Source organism: Anthonomus grandis, chromosome 12 (genome assembly GCF_022605725.1).
Source record: "Anthonomus grandis grandis chromosome 12, icAntGran1.3, whole genome shotgun sequence".
Taxonomy (NCBI): Eukaryota; Metazoa; Arthropoda; class Insecta; order Coleoptera; family Curculionidae; genus Anthonomus; species Anthonomus grandis.
Window position 1 is genome coordinate 3,582,871 of NC_065557.1, and position 19,929 is coordinate 3,602,799.

Consider the following 19,929-nt stretch of genomic DNA (forward strand, 5'->3'; position numbering starts at 1 on the left):
CACGGATCATCTAAATACGGATCTATTTTTATATGTAAATTCTCGAAAAGAATTCTATGCCTTATGGGCGGTTCACACCTTGTTCAACAATTTCTATGCCTTATGTACATTCGTACATCGGTACAATGGGTTCTGCTTCATCATTTATATGTGACTGCTATACAAGGCAAATTTAAAATTATTATATTTGTTTAGAGAAATAATGGTACCATTTAGCTCAAAAATGACAGCTCTAAATTTCAAGATGGCCGACAAAAGCTTTTTTGACAGTTAACTCGCACTTTTTAGGGCTTTGTTACATTGCCCAAATAACCTACCTTTCCCTAAGTTACCATGAGTTACCAATCTTCTTTCTTCATTTATTAAACTATAAATTTGATCTCATGAAGCATATATACTAAAGTTGAAATCCTGCTTTTATCAAACGTATGTACGCCTAAAAAACGTTAAATTAAGACGCTGGCTCGGTCAATACGTGCGGCGCCATCTTCACTTCAGCAACGCACTTATACACGCGGGGGCGCATTCACCATAATATCAAGAAACCCCGAAAATATACTCGGCGGGTCCGTTCTTCCAAAATTACTATATAAAATAATAAATGAGAATTACCTTGCAGTATCCGTTGATGCACACCCCCTTGGTGCCCCGCGGAGCGCTTTTTCCCGTAGAGGTAACCGGGCGGTAACACGGGGTGCCGTCGATTACGGTTTTATTTAGGGTCGCGTAGAAATTCATCCCTTTTGGGCGGCAATTGAGGGCGCACTCCACTTTACCTAGAAAAAACCCCAATTATGTATAAGGGGACGTTGGCATAAAAAAAAAAAGTGTTTTCGAGTCATTCGTTAGAGGACAAAACAAGCGAGTCAAGTGTTTTTATGTTTAATTTGGGCGTGGCACTTAATGGCGGTCCTTCCGCTATTTTCTGCTGCTCTTTTTGAGGGTTAGAGGTGTCAATTTTAATGTCAAACGATCGTTTACTTGTCACTGTAAGCCACTGAGGTGATAGAAAAATGACAATTTCAATACTCAAAAGGTGCTACATAAATATTTCTCAATTCTGTCTTCTTTTTCACATTTAAAGCATCCAAATGACTTTAGACTAATTGGCTCAATGGGTACCACGAACAACCCGCTAATTACTCATCCTCTGGGCCCAAATTACAGCCAGTTCCCAATCAAAAAACCCATTTTTCAATGGTCCTAAGTACCTCTTAAGCTATGTAAAAAAGTGATCCTCATCAAGTTTTAAACGCACAAGTTGATTAAAAAGCTCTTGACAGCTAAGAGAGACTATTATGTCGGAAAAAGAAGAATTCTTACCTTGATAAAAGGGTTCCCAATCGAAGATTTTCCCTTTAAACGGTCGAACATTAAAGGCGGCACATTGCTCGTATCGGAAATCTCTCTGATGGTCGGGGCAGTCCTACAAGAAGAAAAACCGAATAAAATTAATGAACCCGCTGCCGATTAATCAGTTTCGAATGCCACAAACATTTGTTGTTACGTCCGATTCAATTAAACTATCTAATGATATCGGGTCGGTTTGTCTGATGATGCCGACCCGCAATGAGACGAAACTATGGGATCATCGTGATGATGATGATCATGATCGCGTGTTGTTATTTCATCTTCTTCCGGCACTTCATTTATTAGATTATGTTGTTGCGAGAACGTTGTTGGTTTTATTAGCCTAAAGGCCCCGATAACTCGGATGGGTTTTTGTTTTAAACGTTTTGTGGTATTAGGCGGGTTTATAGAAAAGATTCCTGAAGATGATGCTGTTTATTTTGCTTGTTTGTCGTGAGTTGGTTCGGAGATATTTGATTATTAAGTGTATAGTCAAGAAATGAGTCTAGTGCCTTCTTCTTTTTTTTATTTTATTTTTCTTTCTATCTTTCCTTTATTCTAGTGAATGTTTCTTTTTCCTACTAAACTGTCTTGTTAAATTGTCTCCTTCTTTGCCTTTAACTTTTACATCATTTTTTATCTCTGTTTTCTCTCTGGCTATTTTGACTTTCTCTTAACGATAATTGTTTCATACTAAAAATAAATTTGAAAAAAACAAATCATTGAAAAATTATTACTATTTTCTATATGTCAGAACGTCGATGGAGTGGCATCTGTGCATTTATTAACATACTGACAAATAAATAAATAAATATTCATGAGAAAATAAAGTGGCTAAAAATGTGAAGGAGAAACCAGAAAATCAATTTTTAATATATATTTTGTCTTTAGGTTGCCACGTCGATGGTCAAATGTGAAAGAGATAAACCATTTTTTTAAGTGGAAAAAAGACAATAAAGACCAATAAATCTAATCGCTCATGAAAAATTATTACTATTCACTATATGTCAGAACGTCGATGGTATAGCATTAGTTTGTGGATTTGTCTCTGGATCATCGACATACTGACAAATAAATAAATATTCATGGTAAAATAAAGAAACAAGCAAAAATTAAAAAAAACAGAGATCAAAAAATCTATTCTTAAAATATTTTTTTTTCTCTATATGTTACTACCTCGATGGTCAAATTTGAGAGAGATAAACTATTCTTTTTTAAGTGATAAAAAAAAATAGCAAATGACCAACAAATTTATTGACTAATAAAAAATTATTATTATTCGCTATATGTCAGAACGTCGATGGTATGGCATTAGTTTGCGCATTTGTCCCTGGATCATCGACATACTAACAAATAAATATATATTCATGGAAATATAAAATGGGAAAAAATATGAAGATGGAAGAGACTAAAAGATCAATTATTGAAATATTTATTTCTATATGTTACAACGTCGATGATCAAATTTGAGAGAGATAATCCATTTTTTAAAATGAAGAAAAAAGACAGCAAGTGACCAAAAAATCTAGTCGCTAATGACAAATTATTATAATTCGCTCTATGTCAGAACGTCGATGGTATGGCATGAGTTTGCGCATTTGTCCCTGGATCATCGACATACTGACAAATAAATAAATATTCATGGGAAAATAAGATGCAAAAGAGATAATGTAGAGAGAGTTAAAAAAATCAGTTTTTTTTTTTTAATTATTATTGGTTGCTATATGTTAGAACGTCGATGGTGTAGTATGGTCTTATATGGTGTAGTATATGTCTTGGATCATCGACATTCTAACGCATAGAGAAGAACATATTTTTGCAGTGTGGCTATATTTTTGCATTGGTTCTTGCCATACCATCGACGTTCTGACATATAGAAAACAAAATTAATTTTTTAAAAACGAAAAACATTTTTAGTTACAATACCAAGACAACAAATAACCGAAAAATCTATTCGCTAATGCAACATTATTTTTAATATTCGCTATATGTCAGAACGTCGATGGTATGGCATGAGTTTGCGCATTTGTCTCTGGATCATCGACATACTGACAAATAAATAAATATTCATGGGAAAATAAGGTGCAAAAGAGATAATGTAGAGAGAGATAAATAAGAAAATCAGTTTTTTGAAAAATAATTATTGGTTGCTATATGTTAGAACGTCGATGGTGTAGCATGAGCCTTATATGGTGTAGTTGTCTTGGATCATCGACATTCTAACACATAGAGAAGAACATATTTTTGCAGTGTGACTATATTTTTGCATTGGTTCTTGCCATACCATCGACGTTCTGACATATAGAAAACAAAATTAATTTTTTAAAAACAAAAAACATTTTTAGTTACAATACCAAGACAACAAATAACCGAAAAATCTATTCGCTAATGCAACATTATTATTAATATTCGCTATATGTCAGAACGTCGATGGTATGGCATTAGTTTGCGCATGTCTCTGGATCATCGACATACTGACAAATAAATAAATATTCATGGGAAAATAAGGTGCAAAAGAGATAATGTAGAGAGAGATCAAAAAATCAGTTTTTTGAAAAATAATTATTGATTGCTATATGTTAGAACGTCGATGGTGTAGCATGAGTCTTATATGGTGTAGTATATGTCTTGGATCATCGACATTCTAACATATAGAGAAGAATATATTTTTGCATTGGTTCTTGCAATACCATCGACGTTCTGACATATAGAAAACAAAATTAATTTTTTAAAAACGAAAAACATTTTTAGTTACAATACCAAGACAACAAATAACCGAAAAATCTATTCGCTAATGCAACATTATTTTTAATATTCGCTATATGTCAGAACGTCGATGGTATGGCATGAGTTTGCGCATTTGTCTCTGGATCATCGACATACTGACAAATAAATAAATATTCATGGGAAAATAAGGTGCAAAAGAGATAATGTAGAGAGAGATAAATAAGAAAATCAGTTTTTTGAAAAATAATTATTGGTTGCTATATGTTAGAACGTCGATGGTGTAGCATGAGCCTTATATGGTGTAGTTGTCTTGGATCATCGACATTCTAACACATAGAGAAGAACATATTTTTGCAGTGTGACTATATTTTTGCATTGGTTCTTGCAATACCATCGACGTTCTGACATATAGAAAACAAAATTAATTTTTTAAAAACGAAAAACATTTTTAGTTACAATACCAAGACAACAAATAACCGAAAAATCTATTCGCTAATGCAACATTATTATTAATATTCGCTATATGTCAGAACGTCGATGGTATTGCATTAGTTTGCGCATTTGTCTCTAAATCATCGACATACTGACAAATAAATAAATATTCATGGGAAAATAAGGTGCAAAAGAGATAATGTAGAGAGAGATAAAAAAATCAGTTTTTTGAAAAATAATTATTGATTGCTATATGTTAGAACGTCGATGGTGTAGCATGAGTCTTATATGGTGTAGTATATGTCTTGGATCATCGACATTCTAACATATAGAGAAGAATATATTTTTGCATTGGTTCTTGCAATACCATCGACGTTCTGGCATATAGAAAACAAAATTAATTTTTTAAAAACGAAAAACATTTTTAGTTACAATACCAAGACAACAAATAACCGAAAAATCTATTCGCTAATGCAACATTATTTTTAATATTCGCTATATGTCAGAACGTCGATGGTATGGCATGAGTTTGCGCATTTGTCTCTGGATCATCGACATACTGACAAATAAATAAATATTCATGGGAAAATAAGGTGCAAAAGAGATAATGTAGAGAGAGATAAATAAGAAAATCAGTTTTTTGAAAAATAATTATTGGTTGCTATATGTTAGAACGTCGATGGTGTAGCATGAGCCTTATATGGTGTAGTTGTCTTGGATCATCGACATTCTAACACATAGAGAAGAACATATTTTTGCAGTGTGACTATATTTTTGCATTGGTTCTTGCCATACCATCGACGTTCTGACATATAGAAAACAAAATTAATTTTTTAAAAACGCAAAACATTTTTAGTTACAATACCAAGACAACAAATGACCGAAAAATCTATTCGCTAATGCAACATTATTATTAATATTCGCTATATGTCAGAACGTCGATGGTATGGCATGAATTTGCGCATTTGTCTCTGGTTCATCGACATACTGACAAATAAATCAATATTCATGGGAAAATAAGGTGCAAAAGAGATAATGTAGAGAGAGATAAAAAAATCAGTTTTTTGAAAAATAATTATTGGTTGCTATATGTTAGAACGTCGATGGTGTAGCATGAGCCTTATATGGTGTAATTGTCTTGGATCATCGACATTCTAACGCATAGAGAAGAACATATTTTTGCAGTGTGACTATATTTTTTGCATTGGTTCTTGCAATACCATCGACGTTCTGTCATATAGAAAGCAAAATAAATTTTTAAAAACGAAAAACATTTTTAGTTACAATGCCAAGACAACAAATGACCGAAAAATCTATTCGCTAATGCAACATTATTTTTAATATTCGCTATATGTCAGAACGTCGATGGTGTGGCTTTAGTTTGCGCATTAGTCCCTGGATCATCGACATACTGACAAATAAATAAATATTCATGGGAAAATAAGGTGCAAAAGAGATAATGTAGAGAGAGATCAAAAAATTAGTTTTTTGAAAAATAATTATTAATTGCTATATGTTAGAACGTCGATGGTGTAGCCTGAGCCTTATATGGTGTAGTTGTCTTGGATAATCGACATTCTAACGCATAGAGAACATATTTTTGCAGTGTGACTATATTTTTGCATTGGTTCTTGCAATACCATCGACGTTCTGACATATAGAAAACAAAATTAATTTTTTAAAAATGAAAAACATTTTTAGTTACAATACCAAGACAACAAATAACCGAAAAATCTATTCGCTAATGCAACATTATTATTAATATTCGCTATATGTCAGAACGTCGATGGTATGGCATGAGTTTGCGCATTAGTCCCTGGATCATCGACATACTGACAAATAAATAAATATTCATTGCAAAATAAGGTGCAAAAGTGATAATGTGGAGAAAGTTCAAAAAATCAGTTTTTTGAAAAATATTTATTGGTTGCTATATGTTAGAACGTCGATGGTGTAGCATGAGCCTTATATGGTGTAATTGTCTTGGATCATCGACATTCTAACGCATAGAGAAGAACATATTTTTCCAGTGTGACTATATTTTTTGCATTGGTTCTTGCAATACCATCGACGTTCTGACATATAGAAAACAAAATTTATTTTATAATAACGAAAAACATTTTAAGTTACAATACCAAGGAAACAAATGACCGAAAAATCTATTCGCTAATGCAGCATTATTATTAATATTCGCTATATGTCAGAACGTCGATGGTATGGCATGAGTTTGCGCATTTGTCCCTGGATCATCGACATACTGACAAATAAATAAATATTCATGGGAAAATAAGGTGCAAAAGTGATAATGTGAAGAGAGTTCAATGAATCAATTTTTTTTAAAATAATTATTAATTGCTATATGTTAGAACGTCGATGGTGTAGCATGAGTCTTATATATGGTCTAGTATCTGTCTTGGATCATCGACACTCTAACGCATAGAGAAGAACATATTTTTGCAGTGTGACTATATTTTTGCATTGGTTTTTGCCATACCATCGACGTTCTGACATATAGAAAACAAAATTAATTTTTTAAAAACGAAAAACATTTTTAGTTACAATACCAAGACAACAAATGACCGAAAAATCTATTCGCTAATGCAACATTATTTTTAATATTCGCTATATGTCAGAACGTCGATGGTGTGGCATTAGTTTGCGCATTTGTTTCTGGATCATCGACACACTGACAAATAAATAAATATTCATGGGAAAATAAGGTGCAAAAGAGATAATGTAGAGAGAGATAAATAAAAAAATCAGTTTTTTGGAAAATAATTATTGGTTGCTATATGTTAGAACGTCGATGGGATGGTGTAGCATGAGTATTATATGGTGTAGTATCTGTCTTGGATCATCGACATTCGAACAGATAGAGAAGAATATATTTTTCCATTGGTTCTTGCAATACCATCGACGTTCTGACATATAGAAAACAAAATTTATTTTTTAAAAACGAAGATGTGAACAAAATGTTTAGTTACTTGCTGACTTTGTTCTTATTTAAATAAAATATTTTTATCTTTCTCAAATTTGAATTTTAACTATTTACACTTTCATACCATCGACGTGCTAATATATAGAAAACCATTATATTTCAAAATCATATCACATGAGCATTTTTCATTACATTAAGGGTTTGGGAAACCATCACAAATCTATAGAAACATGTAAAATCATCGACGTTCTGACACGTAGAGATAAAAAATTATTTTTCAAAAACGAATAAATTTTTTCGTCACTTGCTGTCTTTAAACAAGTATTTTTATCTTCCTCAAATTTGTATTGTAATGATTTATACTGTCATACCATCGATGTTTTAACATATAGAAAAGTCAGATGGTAATTTTTTATATACATTGACGATTGGGAAACCATCATACATCCGTAGAAAACATGTAGCATCATCGATGTTCTGACATATAGAAATTAATTATTTTTTAATAGTTTTATAGACTCCTGCCATACCATTGATATTCTAACATATAGAGAAGAATAAGACAAACGCTTAGAGTCTTACAATACCATCGACGTTCTGACATATAGAAAAAAAATATTATTTATCAAAAACGAATACATTTTTTTGTCCCTTTTCCCCTTTTAAAAAAATAATTTTTATGTTTATTAAATTTCTGTAACTATTTACACTTCCACACCATCGACGTGCTAACATATAGAAAACGGTATATTTAAAAATTATCATGACCATTTTTCATTACATTAACCATTGGGGGAAGAAACCATTACCAATCTATAGAAACATGTAAAATCATCGACGTTCTGACATATAGAAAACAAAAATTATTTTTCAAAAACTAATAAAATTTTTGATCGCTTTGTGTGTTATTTCCTTTATAAAAAATATTTTTTTCTTTTCTAGTAGAAACATTTAAAAACCATCAACGTTCTGACATATAGAAATTAATGATTTTTATACAGCTTGTAGACTTCTGCTATACCATTGATATTTTAACATATAGAGAAGAAAATATCTTAAAGTCGCGTTTATTTCACGTTTGTATCCATGTATACTAAGGCCATACCATCGACGTTTTAACATACAGAAAGCTTATATGATATATAATATGTTGACGGTTCTGAAACTATTACTAATCCGTCGACACATGTAATACCATCAATATTCTGACATAAACGAATAAATTATTTTTTAACAAAATGGGATATGGATGCCATGGACGCAAAAGTAACTACTTTGAATGCAAAAATGAAAAATCCAAAATGGCGGACGGGCGCCATCTTGAAAAAACTGCAGAGTGAGTCTTATTGACGACCTATCATATGGAAATCAATTATTTTTCAACAGTTTTTTGCCATACAATCGATATTCTTACATATAGCGAATAAAGGTCTATACAGTATGACACACACCTTTAGGCTCTTGCAATACCATCGACCTTCTGACACATAGAAAACAATTATTTAAAAAGCAATTCCACTAAAAAAACAATAAAATAACCGTTTTTATGGTTACGTAGCAATCAACTACTGATAAACAAAGACCCTAAAACTTAATTAACTTAAACGGACGCACTTAAGGCACCTACTAAAATCCACATATTTCCTATCAAATTCTTCATTTTATTACCTGAGTGTTACATAGATGGATCCTCTTGTACAGGCCCACGCACTCGTTAGACGGTTGCCAGTTCTGTCTTCTTCGACGTTGCCGTTTTACAAACCTACAATTAAAATAAATTCATGCAATTCGTTCTTGACCGATTAATAAAAAATTAAAACACCGACCCAGAAAGTGTGCAGAATTAAGCGGAAATGACGAAAAATCCCGCCCATCTGGTTCGCATGGGTGCGCGACCATCGAACAATGGAACTCTAAATCAGAACCCTGTCAACGCCGGGTTTTTTTTTTTTAAGTTCATCCGCGTCATGTTTCTCAAATGGGGCCAATTGTGCGTTAAATGGCTCCAATTATCTGGTACAATATGGTAAAATTGAGGTGCGACATCTATTAAGCACATATTTTGTTTAATTAGTTTAGGGAGGTTTTGTTGCGTCTGGCAACGTTGCTAAATAAGGCTCACTAGCAGCTCAATCCTAGGAACTTACACTTCAAAAAAGTAGAAATTATGATGAGAATGATTTTAGGAAGTTGACAGCTTTACTAAGGGACGAACTCTACTGAGTAGATCTGGAGCCATATTCTTCAAAAACAAAAAAAATAAGGCAAAGTGCCTGGAATAAATTATGTAATTAACCTTTTAAACCTTTGTGTATCTATAAATTCTTGGACCAATATGTTATAAAGACACATTGAGATCAAGTGAGAGCTCAACTCTTTTTTTTTCATTCTATAACCTTATAACCTTCATTTTTAATGGACTTATTGATGAGTAAAATTGCATGAACAAAACAAGCACAGATCCCTAAGGATATCTTCCTTCATTCATTTTTCTATCATTCAATGTATAGCAATGATGAGTATTTAGGGATTCGAGGTTCAAACGTCGATAAACAATAATATAATAACTTCTATTCTGTTGACATCAGTTCAGAAATTTTCTAACGGCTTATTCATTTTTCCTGATCAAGTCATTCTTTCGTTCTTCAAAGGAATTTAAGTTAAACTGTGCTGAAACATTCATGTCGCCAATATCTTTCTTCATTGAATTAGTTGCACTTGGTAAGTGATAGTAAAAATCAACTTTAGACCTCAATATCCCTTTTCATGTTAATGACATAATTCTCGTTTAGATAACGTCTCGATCTTATGTCCTAAATCTTCTTCATGACCCTCTATATATAAACTAATTTATTTAAAACAGTATCACGTATTGACACTTTAAGCATAAATATTATCCTCCTTAAAATCGTTGATTGAACCCATAAAATACGCTCAAAAAAGATGGGTTAATTGGCGCCATGCTGCCTGACCAAATTCGCACATGCCCATCGTAATATTTTAACGGAATTATTGCCTTTAATTACAAAATACGATTGGGACAAACTGCTCCGAACTAGTCAATAAATAACCCCGAAGAATGAGACGTCTTACGTATGTATGTATGTGTGTTTTAATTAAAAATGATTGATTAAAGTGTGAAAAAGGGTTACGTATATACATTTCAAAGCCGACACACCGCAGCATTCATTGTTTTATGAATAATAATAATAATTTATGAATTATGCATGAGGATACTGTCGATTTATAATTTGATGCGCTATGGGTCGGAAAACCGAAAGTAAAATCCAGTATGTAATTTTTGTAAACAACTGAGGTTAGATCGGGAAATAAAACTCCAGTGTAAACAAACTACTAACTTTAGTATTACTGATCCGTTGACAGTATGGTTGACATAAGAGTGACACATATTAAGGCAAGTTCACATACAATATGTATAACGCACCGCGATAAGTTGCCTCATTTAAAGCGTAATTGTTCAACAATTTTCAGCCTCTATAATTCATCTCACTATTCGGAGGGTGTTTTTTCTTTTAAGTTGGGTAACCTGGAACCATTTTGCTTTAGACAAGATAATATTTGCCTTGGAAAATAATCAAAAAATCCTAAGCGCATAAATCAAGACACTTTTCAGTAGGCCAAAGTAATAAATTACGCTCTAACCAGATTAGAAGGTAAACAAACCGTGTTACTTATGCAGTGTAATTCGTGTGTGTTTTGTTCAATTTTTTTTAAAAATTGTTACCTGGAATCGGCCGATCTAGTGATGCAATGTCTGGTCTGTTGGGTGACCCCTCCGCCGCATGTTCTTGTACATTGACTCCACGGACTCCAGCTGGACCATTCGCCATGTAATTTTGGTTTTTTTTCAATTTGGTTTTGATAGAGATCGTACAACTGGAAATTAAAATTTTGATTTTCAGTGTTTTAATAAACTGCACGAAAATATTAATGAAAAATCGTTGGAAATTAAAGGCAGCTTTACACGAGCCCCAGTTAGTTCACGAGTTTGTTATTCCAGTGGTTGGATTTAAAATAATAATAACTCTCTTTTAATATAACATGTCTAAATGAATTTTTAAACTATGGGTTGGATACTGGACGATGAACATTTATTTTTAGAATATTCCCTATAAATTTCTTTAAAATCATTGTCGTTCGTTTAACCGACCCTGTAACTCTTACGGTTTTCCAGATTCCAATCATCACCCTCGAATTGAATTCACACTTGAAGTTTAAAAGTATCATTAAGCACATTTTTAAATATCAATAGTCTTTAAAAATACTTAATGTGGCGAACCATTTTTAAAATATAAACAAAGAAAAAACTACTTTCTAAGTTGGTTTTCCAACTGCGGCCACAAATTTTCTATAGGGTTCATATCGGGTGGTCGGGAAGGCCAATCCAATACTCTCCGATATGTATTTTAGCTTCTCCTAAGTTAAATTTTACTGTTTTTATACAAATTTAATAAGATTTTTTGAGAGACACAATTTTGTTTGGTAATAGTTATTTTAGACTCAAGGTAGTCATTTAAGATCAGTTCGATAGTAATCTCTGTTTGCTATACTCTATCTTTACTATACTAGATAAATTGTCTGAGCGCCTTGTTATTGACTGAATATAACAAAAATATTCTGCATATGCACGAAAATAATTTGGGTTCTTATTAAATTACTTTGAAAGTGGCCTTAAAAGTTCAGTTAAATGATAAAGAAATCTCGATTTTCAGTAGAATGTGGTTTATGTACCTTGTTGCCTCAAGCCCCTCAATTTATGTACATATGACTCGAATAAATTATGATTGTGATTATGTCTGTATTTCTTAATTAACAAAAATTTGTATACATATTCCAAGGACAATTTCGTTGGACACCTATTTCAGCGTTTTTCCAAATTCGTACAAAAAATTAAGAAAAAAAATATTTTTCGAAAATATTGATTTTTTTTTCTATTTATTTGACACAAAGTTCATAATTCAAAAAATTGACCAGATATCATTTTGAAAATCTGTACATATGTTCCAAGGACAATTTCATTGGACACCTATTTCAGCGTTTTTCCAAATTCACACAAGAATTTGAGAAAAAAAATATTTTTTGAAATTATTAATTTTTTTTCTATTTATTTGACACAAAGTTCATAACTCAAAAAATTGACCAGATATCATTTTAAAAATTTGTACACATATTCCAAGGAGAATTTCATTGGACACCTATTTCAGCGTTTTTCCAAATTCAAACAAGAATTTGAGAAAAAAAATATTTTTCGAAAATATTGATTTTTTTTCTATTTATTTGACACAAAGTTCATAACTCAAAAAATTGACCAGATATCATTTTGAAAATTTGTACGCATATTTCAAGGACAATTTCATTGGACACCTATTTCAGCGTTTTTCCAAATTCATACAAGAATTTGAAAAAAAAAATATTTTTCGAAATTATTGATTTTTTTTTTCTATTTATTCGACACAAAGTTCATAACTCAAAAAATTGACCAGATATCATTTTGAAAATTTGTACACATATTCCAAGGACAATTTCATTGGACACCTATTTCAGCGTTTTTCCAAATTCAAACAAGAATTTGAGAAAAAAAATATTTTTCGAAATTATTGATTTTTTTTTCTAGTTATTTGACACAAAGTCCATAACTCAAAAAATTGACCAGATATCATTTTGAAAATTTGTACACATATTCCAAGGACAATTTAATTGGACACCTATTTCAGCGTTTTTCCAAACTCATACGAGAATTCGAGAAAAAAAAATATTTTTCGAAAATATTGATTTTTTTTCTATTTATTTGACACAAAGTTCATAACTCAAAAAATTGACCAGATATCATTTTGAAAATTTGTACACATGTTCCAAGGACAATTTCATTGGACACCTATTTCAGCGTTTTTTTAAATTCATACAAGAATTTGAGAAAAAAAATATTTTTCGAAAATATTGATTTCTTTTCTATTTATTTGACACAAAGTTCATAACTCAAGAAATTGACTAGATATCATTTTGAAAATCTGTACACATATTCCAAGGACAATTTCATTGGACACCTATTTCAGCGTTTTTCCAAATTCATACAAGAATTTGAGAAAAAAAATATTTTTCGAAATTATTGATTTTTTTTTCTATTTATTTGACAAAAAGTTCATAACTCAAAAAATTGACCAGATATCATTTTGAAAATTTGTACACATGTTCCAAGGACAATTTCATTGGACACCTATTTCAGCGTTTTTCCAAATTCATACAAGAATTTGAAAAAAAAAATATTTTTCGAAATTATTGATTTTTTTTCTATTTATTCGACACAAAGTTCATAACTCAAAAAATTGACTAGATATCATTTTGAAAATTTGTACACATATTCCAAGGACAATTTCATTGGACACCTATTTCAGCGTTTTTCCAAATTCATACAAAAATTTGAAAAAAAAAATATTTTTCGAAATTATTGATTTTTTTTTCTATTTATTCGACACAAAGTTCATAACTCAAAAAATTGACCAGATATCATTTTGAAAATTTGTACACATATTCCAAGGACAATTTCATTGGACACCTATTTCAGCGTTTTTCCAAATTCACACAAGAATTTGAGAAAAAAAATATTTTTTGACATTATTTTTTTTTTCTATTTATTTGACACAAAGTTCATAACTCAAAAAATTGACCAGATATAATTTTGAAAATTTGTACACATATTCCAAGGACAATTTCATTGGACACCTATTTCAGCGTTTTTCCAAATTCACACAAGAATTTGAGAAAAAAAATATTTTTCGAAATTATTGATTTTTTTCTATTTATTTGACACAAAGTTCATAACTCAAAAAATTGACCAGATATCATTTTGAAAATTTGTACACATATTCCACGGACAATTTCATTGGACACCTATTTCAGCGTTATTCCAAATTCATACAAGAATTTGAGAAAAAAAATATTTTTCGAAATTATTGATTTTTTTTTCTATTTATTTGACACAAAGTTCATAACTCAAAAAATTGACCAGATATCATTTTGAAAATTTGTACGCATATTTCAAGGACAATTTCATTGGACACCTATTTCAGCGTTTTTCCAAATTCATACAAGAATTTGAAAAAAAAAATATTTTTCGAAATTATTGATTTTTTTTTTCTATTTATTCGACACAAAGTTCATAACTCAAAAAATTGACCAGATATCATTTTGAAAATTTGTACACATATTCCAAGGACAATTTCATTGGACACCTATTTCAGCGTTTTTCCAAATTCAAACAAGAATTTGAGAAAAAAAATATTTTTCGAAATTATTGATTTTTTTTTCTAGTTATTTGACACAAAGTCCATAACTCAAAAAATTGACCAGATATCATTTTGAAAATTTGTACACATATTCCAAGGACAATTTAATTGGACACCTATTTCAGCGTTTTTCCAAACTCATACGAGAATTCGAGAAAAAAAAATATTTTTCGAAAATATTGATTTTTTTTCTATTTATTTGACACAAAGTTCATAACTCAAAAAATTGACCAGATATCATTTTGAAAATTTGTACACATGTTCCAAGGACAATTTCATTGGACACCTATTTCAGCGTTTTTTTAAATTCATACAAGAATTTGAGAAAAAAAATATTTTTCGAAAATATTGATTTCTTTTCTATTTATTTGACACAAAGTTCATAACTCAAGAAATTGACTAGATATCATTTTGAAAATCTGTACACATATTCCAAGGACAATTTCATTGGACACCTATTTCAGCGTTTTTCCAAATTCATACAAGAATTTGAGAAAAAAAATATTTTTCGAAATTATTGATTTTTTTTTCTATTTATTTGACAAAAAGTTCATAACTCAAAAAATTGACCAGATATCATTTTGAAAATTTGTACACATGTTCCAAGGACAATTTCATTGGACACCTATTTCAGCGTTTTTCCAAATTCATACAAGAATTTGAAAAAAAAAATATTTTTCGAAATTATTGATTTTTTTTCTATTTATTCGACACAAAGTTCATAACTCAAAAAATTGACTAGATATCATTTTGAAAATTTGTACACATATTCCAAGGACAATTTCATTGGACACCTATTTCAGCGTTTTTCCAAATTCATACAAAAATTTGAAAAAAAAAATATTTTTCGAAATTATTGATTTTTTTTTCTATTTATTCGACACAAAGTTCATAACTCAAAAAATTGACCAGATATCATTTTGAAAATTTGTACACATATTCCAAGGACAATTTCATTGGACACCTATTTCAGCGTTTTTCCAAATTCACACAAGAATTTGAGAAAAAAAATATTTTTTGACATTATTTTTTTTTTCTATTTATTTGACACAAAGTTCATAACTCAAAAAATTGACCAGATATAATTTTGAAAATTTGTACACATATTCCAAGGACAATTTCATTGGACACCTATTTCAGCGTTTTTCCAAATTCACACAAGAATTTGAGAAAAAAAATATTTTTCGAAATTATTGATTTTTTTTCTATTTATTTGACACAAAGTTCATAACTCAAAAAATTGACCAGATATCATTTTGAAAATTTGTACACATATTCCACGGACAATTTCATTGGACACCTATTTCAGCGTTATTCCAAATTCATACAAGAATTTGAGAAAAAAAATATTTTTCGAAATTATTGATTTTTTTTTCTATTTATTTGACACAAAGTTCATAACTCAAAAAATTGACCAGATATCATTTTGAAAATTTGTACACATATTCTATGGACAATTTCGTTAAACACCTATTGCAGCTTTTTTCCAAATTCGAAAAAATAAAGAATTAAATAAAGCTTTGTTAGTTTAGGTGATACTTTAGATACGTCCTACTCGAATACTCGCTAAATTATTGATTTTTTTCCATAAACCTAACAAAAAAATACATTTTCCAAAAAACCCGGGAACCAGTAAAATATCCCCTCGAAAACAATTTTTACAACATAATTGGCAACATCGCAATGGTCCGATTCAAGCGTGATTGCCATACGTTGCGAAAAGTAGTCGTGCCTAAGAAAGCCTCACTAAAATAAACATGTTTTAGCCGTTGGGCGTGTACAAACTGCACAAATAAACGGTAAAATATGTGAACTATTATTTTCACGACTGTTAAATCAAACATCAGCATCTAAAAATTAACGTTCCTTAACCCGAAGCCCGTCGACCCGCAAAACAAATATAATAATAATTCGCGATCTTAAATAGTTTTATAAAAATGCCCCAAGGTCCTGGATAGATTACATCCAGCACGTTCATCATATGGCGACTATTAATAGAGAAAATCGTAAATTGAATGGCACAATATGGAATGTTTGCATATGGCTAATTCGATCCTATTGCGGTTTTTGAAATTGACCATATTGGAGTACGTTGAAGGGTAAAAAGTCAACAGTGTCTCTAATTTTATTATGCCTTCGGTTCCTTTAGTTTCATATATCAAGATTTGTGCCTCAAAAAAACTGTAAATATCCATCAAACTTTAGATAATAAATTAATCAAACATGCCGTCAATAAATCAATTAAAAATTCGGTAATAAGGAAATATAGAGGGCCGCAGTTTACTTTCTATTTAATCTTTAGAAAAATATTTATTTATTTTTTTTATTGAGGCTCACCTACTTTCTTTTATGGCATAATAAATAAGAACAACATTTATTATGAAATATTAATAATAAATTTAAAGGAAACGAACCAATATCCTGTCTTTATTTATTATAGGAAAGGCACACAAAGTTGTTAAATTTTTTTTTTTTCGAAAATGGCGCCGTATTTTGTCAGGGAAGTAACTGATAAAAAAAAGATGTTTTGTTGAAAATTGAATTTTTATTAAATTATTAATAAATTTTGTGAATGTTTGCTTGTGTTTCTGTCAATACAATCAATTTCCCCCCTTCTGAATGTAAGAAATTATCTAATTTTTTTTAAATGACCTTAAAACTGACCTTCCTCCTCCAAGATAAAATAAAACATCGTGATGACCTTGAATCGATAGGTTTTGAATTGACCAAAGAATAACCTTGAAAAAAGAACTTAAAATAATATGACTTTATCAAGGTCAACAAAGGAAGCTTATTTAAATACCATTTTGAACTTACCATTCTTTTGCTATTTTTGAATTTTTGACCTTGACATTTAAGTCACTTTGAAAAACAATTCGCCAAGGTCAAATTCAATGTCGCCGTTATTTTAATTTCATCGTACCTCACAACTTGCCAAATCTCTCTTAGTTCCGTAGATACAGGAGAGATACAATTAAGCCAGCGAACTGACAACGTCATTGTGTTCCAAAAATCACAAAATAAAGATGATGATGACCATTTAAATACCGAAACGTCGAAATATATCTCCAATACATTCTTCATTTTGATGTCAAATTCCAGTTCTGCGATTCCCATATCTCTATCTGCAAGTTTGTGGTTCATTGCAATTAAAAAAAATTCTCTCTTCATCTGCCTATACAGGGAAAACCGATGAACCAACTTATTATTTTATATCCTGATATAAAGAAATTGGCAAATGAGTAATTTTATTACTATTCATTCAATTATTGAAATTGTCTTAATCAGCATCAGTTTTCAAGACGTACTCATTTAAAGTTACCCGTTCTTTTACACCCCCTGTATATTAAAGCACGAAGACCTCGACAACTCAAAAACTAACAAAAATAAATCTATAGTGTTTGGGTTCGTTGTAATCAGAAACGCATTCGCTACCTTCTCAGATAGTCAAACTCAACAAACTCCCTTAAAATAATTTTTCTTCGGAACACTATATTGTCAATAATATGTTTTATATTGTGTGTAAAAAAATTGAAAAAAAAAAGAAAAACTGCTAAATTTCGTCAAATGTGAGTAAACCTTTAGAGCATTGAACAGTGTTGCCAATAATAACGAACTGCAAAAAAAAGGGCAACTTTTGGCGCCCTACAGACTGTACGCAAACATTAACATGCTGCGAATGAAGATAAATTTCCAATTTTCCGCCCAGTTGACTCTGGTAATTCGTCGGGTTGCATCACCGACGAAAGCACTTATTTTGTAATACATTTATACATGCCAAGTGAGTCAACTTATTGGTACTATATTAGCAGGGAAAACTCTTAATGTTAAACTAAAGCGGGTGAAATAAGGATAGACTTACAGTTTTTATATACTAGACGGATGTATGTCTGAAAGGTGGCCATTAAATAAACGACCGTATAAATCAGACCTGATTGAATGGCCCGAAGAAGCGCCCGACTTAAGTCTAGTCGAGTTTTTACTTAAACAAAAAAGGCCTAGGCAGGGAAATTCTATTCTGAGCCTTCTTCTAATTCTCTCTGGTTTAATTACTTAAAAAGCGGGGTTATGGATAATACAACTCCCATTCATAAATTCTCGTATTAAAACTCATATGGGTTTAAATCAGACAATCTAACCGTCCCGAGTATGTAATAAATTTAACCCATTTGATGTTTATGGTGACAGATTATACAATCTTATCATTATCACCTTTCTTTCGACATGTTATGCCACACCAGATGTTGTAAAACAACCACGTAGAAGATAAGAAAATTAATTAATTACCCCGGTGGTTGCCGAAAGAGTATCGACTAACAAGACGAACGAAAAATCGACTAAGTCACGATGACTATACGGAAAAAATGGTTAATTGTGAGACCTCACAGAGTGTGTGAGTGAGTGAGTGCGCTTTTCTGGGAATTTCTTTAACTAGGCGAACCTAATGGGAATTTGTACGGGTTAACCGACTAAGTCTGTCCTTTATTAAGCAATTTGTGACCGAGATGGTTGATGTTGACCTTAAGCCGATTAAAAATGTGCGTCTGGTCTAATTTTAATTAATTCTAATCCTTTTGATGCGGCTTAAATGTTACCAATGGGCATTAAGATAAGATGGTTAAGAAATTTTAAGGCACGTTTTATGTTATTTAGCTTAACAACCAACTCGGTTAAAAAATATTTCATAGGTCTAGGACAGACGTAAAAAAGTACAAAAAAGGCACTATAAGTCTTAGCTAAAACTGTATAAATAAGTCATTATGTACTACGGATGGGAAATCTTATTACCATTTTACTACTGCAGTGTCCATGTGTCTATTTGAAGTCGTTTTCAAGATATTCGCATTTAAATTTGACCGTTCTTTTACACACCCTGTATATTAACCCTTACTTTAAAATCAGATAAACAGATCGATCCAGATTTAGAAAGGGTGATACAGTCTTTCTAGTATGTATACAAGGTGTTCGAAAAATAGACGGAGATATTCCAATGGGTGATTCCTTGTAAAAAAATATGAGAAAAAGTTTTCATAAACATGCGTTCGGAAATGCACAGTTTTCAAGATACAGTATTTATTTTTTTGTCGAAAACGTGGTTTTCTGTGAATTATTGAGCTTTAAATGACCTTGAAAATGAAACTCCTCAAGTGCATATTTTGAAATTTTTTTGTCAAGGTT

The 19,929-nt window shown here is 31.0% G+C and overlaps 1 protein-coding gene across 1 annotated transcript in view; it reads right to left on the reverse strand.

Moving 5' to 3' along the window:
* The window catches only part of LOC126743195 (thrombospondin type-1 domain-containing protein 4-like), a 141,498-nt gene that overhangs the window by 74,342 nt on the left and 47,227 nt on the right, over positions 1–19,929 (reverse strand). The window contains exons 3-6 of the mRNA XM_050450177.1: positions 11,193–11,344; positions 9,116–9,209; positions 1,324–1,426; positions 613–776 (exon numbers count right to left, since the gene is read on the reverse strand). Of these exons, the coding sequence (XP_050306134.1) occupies positions 613–776; positions 1,324–1,426; positions 9,116–9,209; positions 11,193–11,344 (513 nt within the window). The remainder of the gene's footprint in view (positions 1–612; positions 777–1,323; positions 1,427–9,115; positions 9,210–11,192; positions 11,345–19,929) is intronic.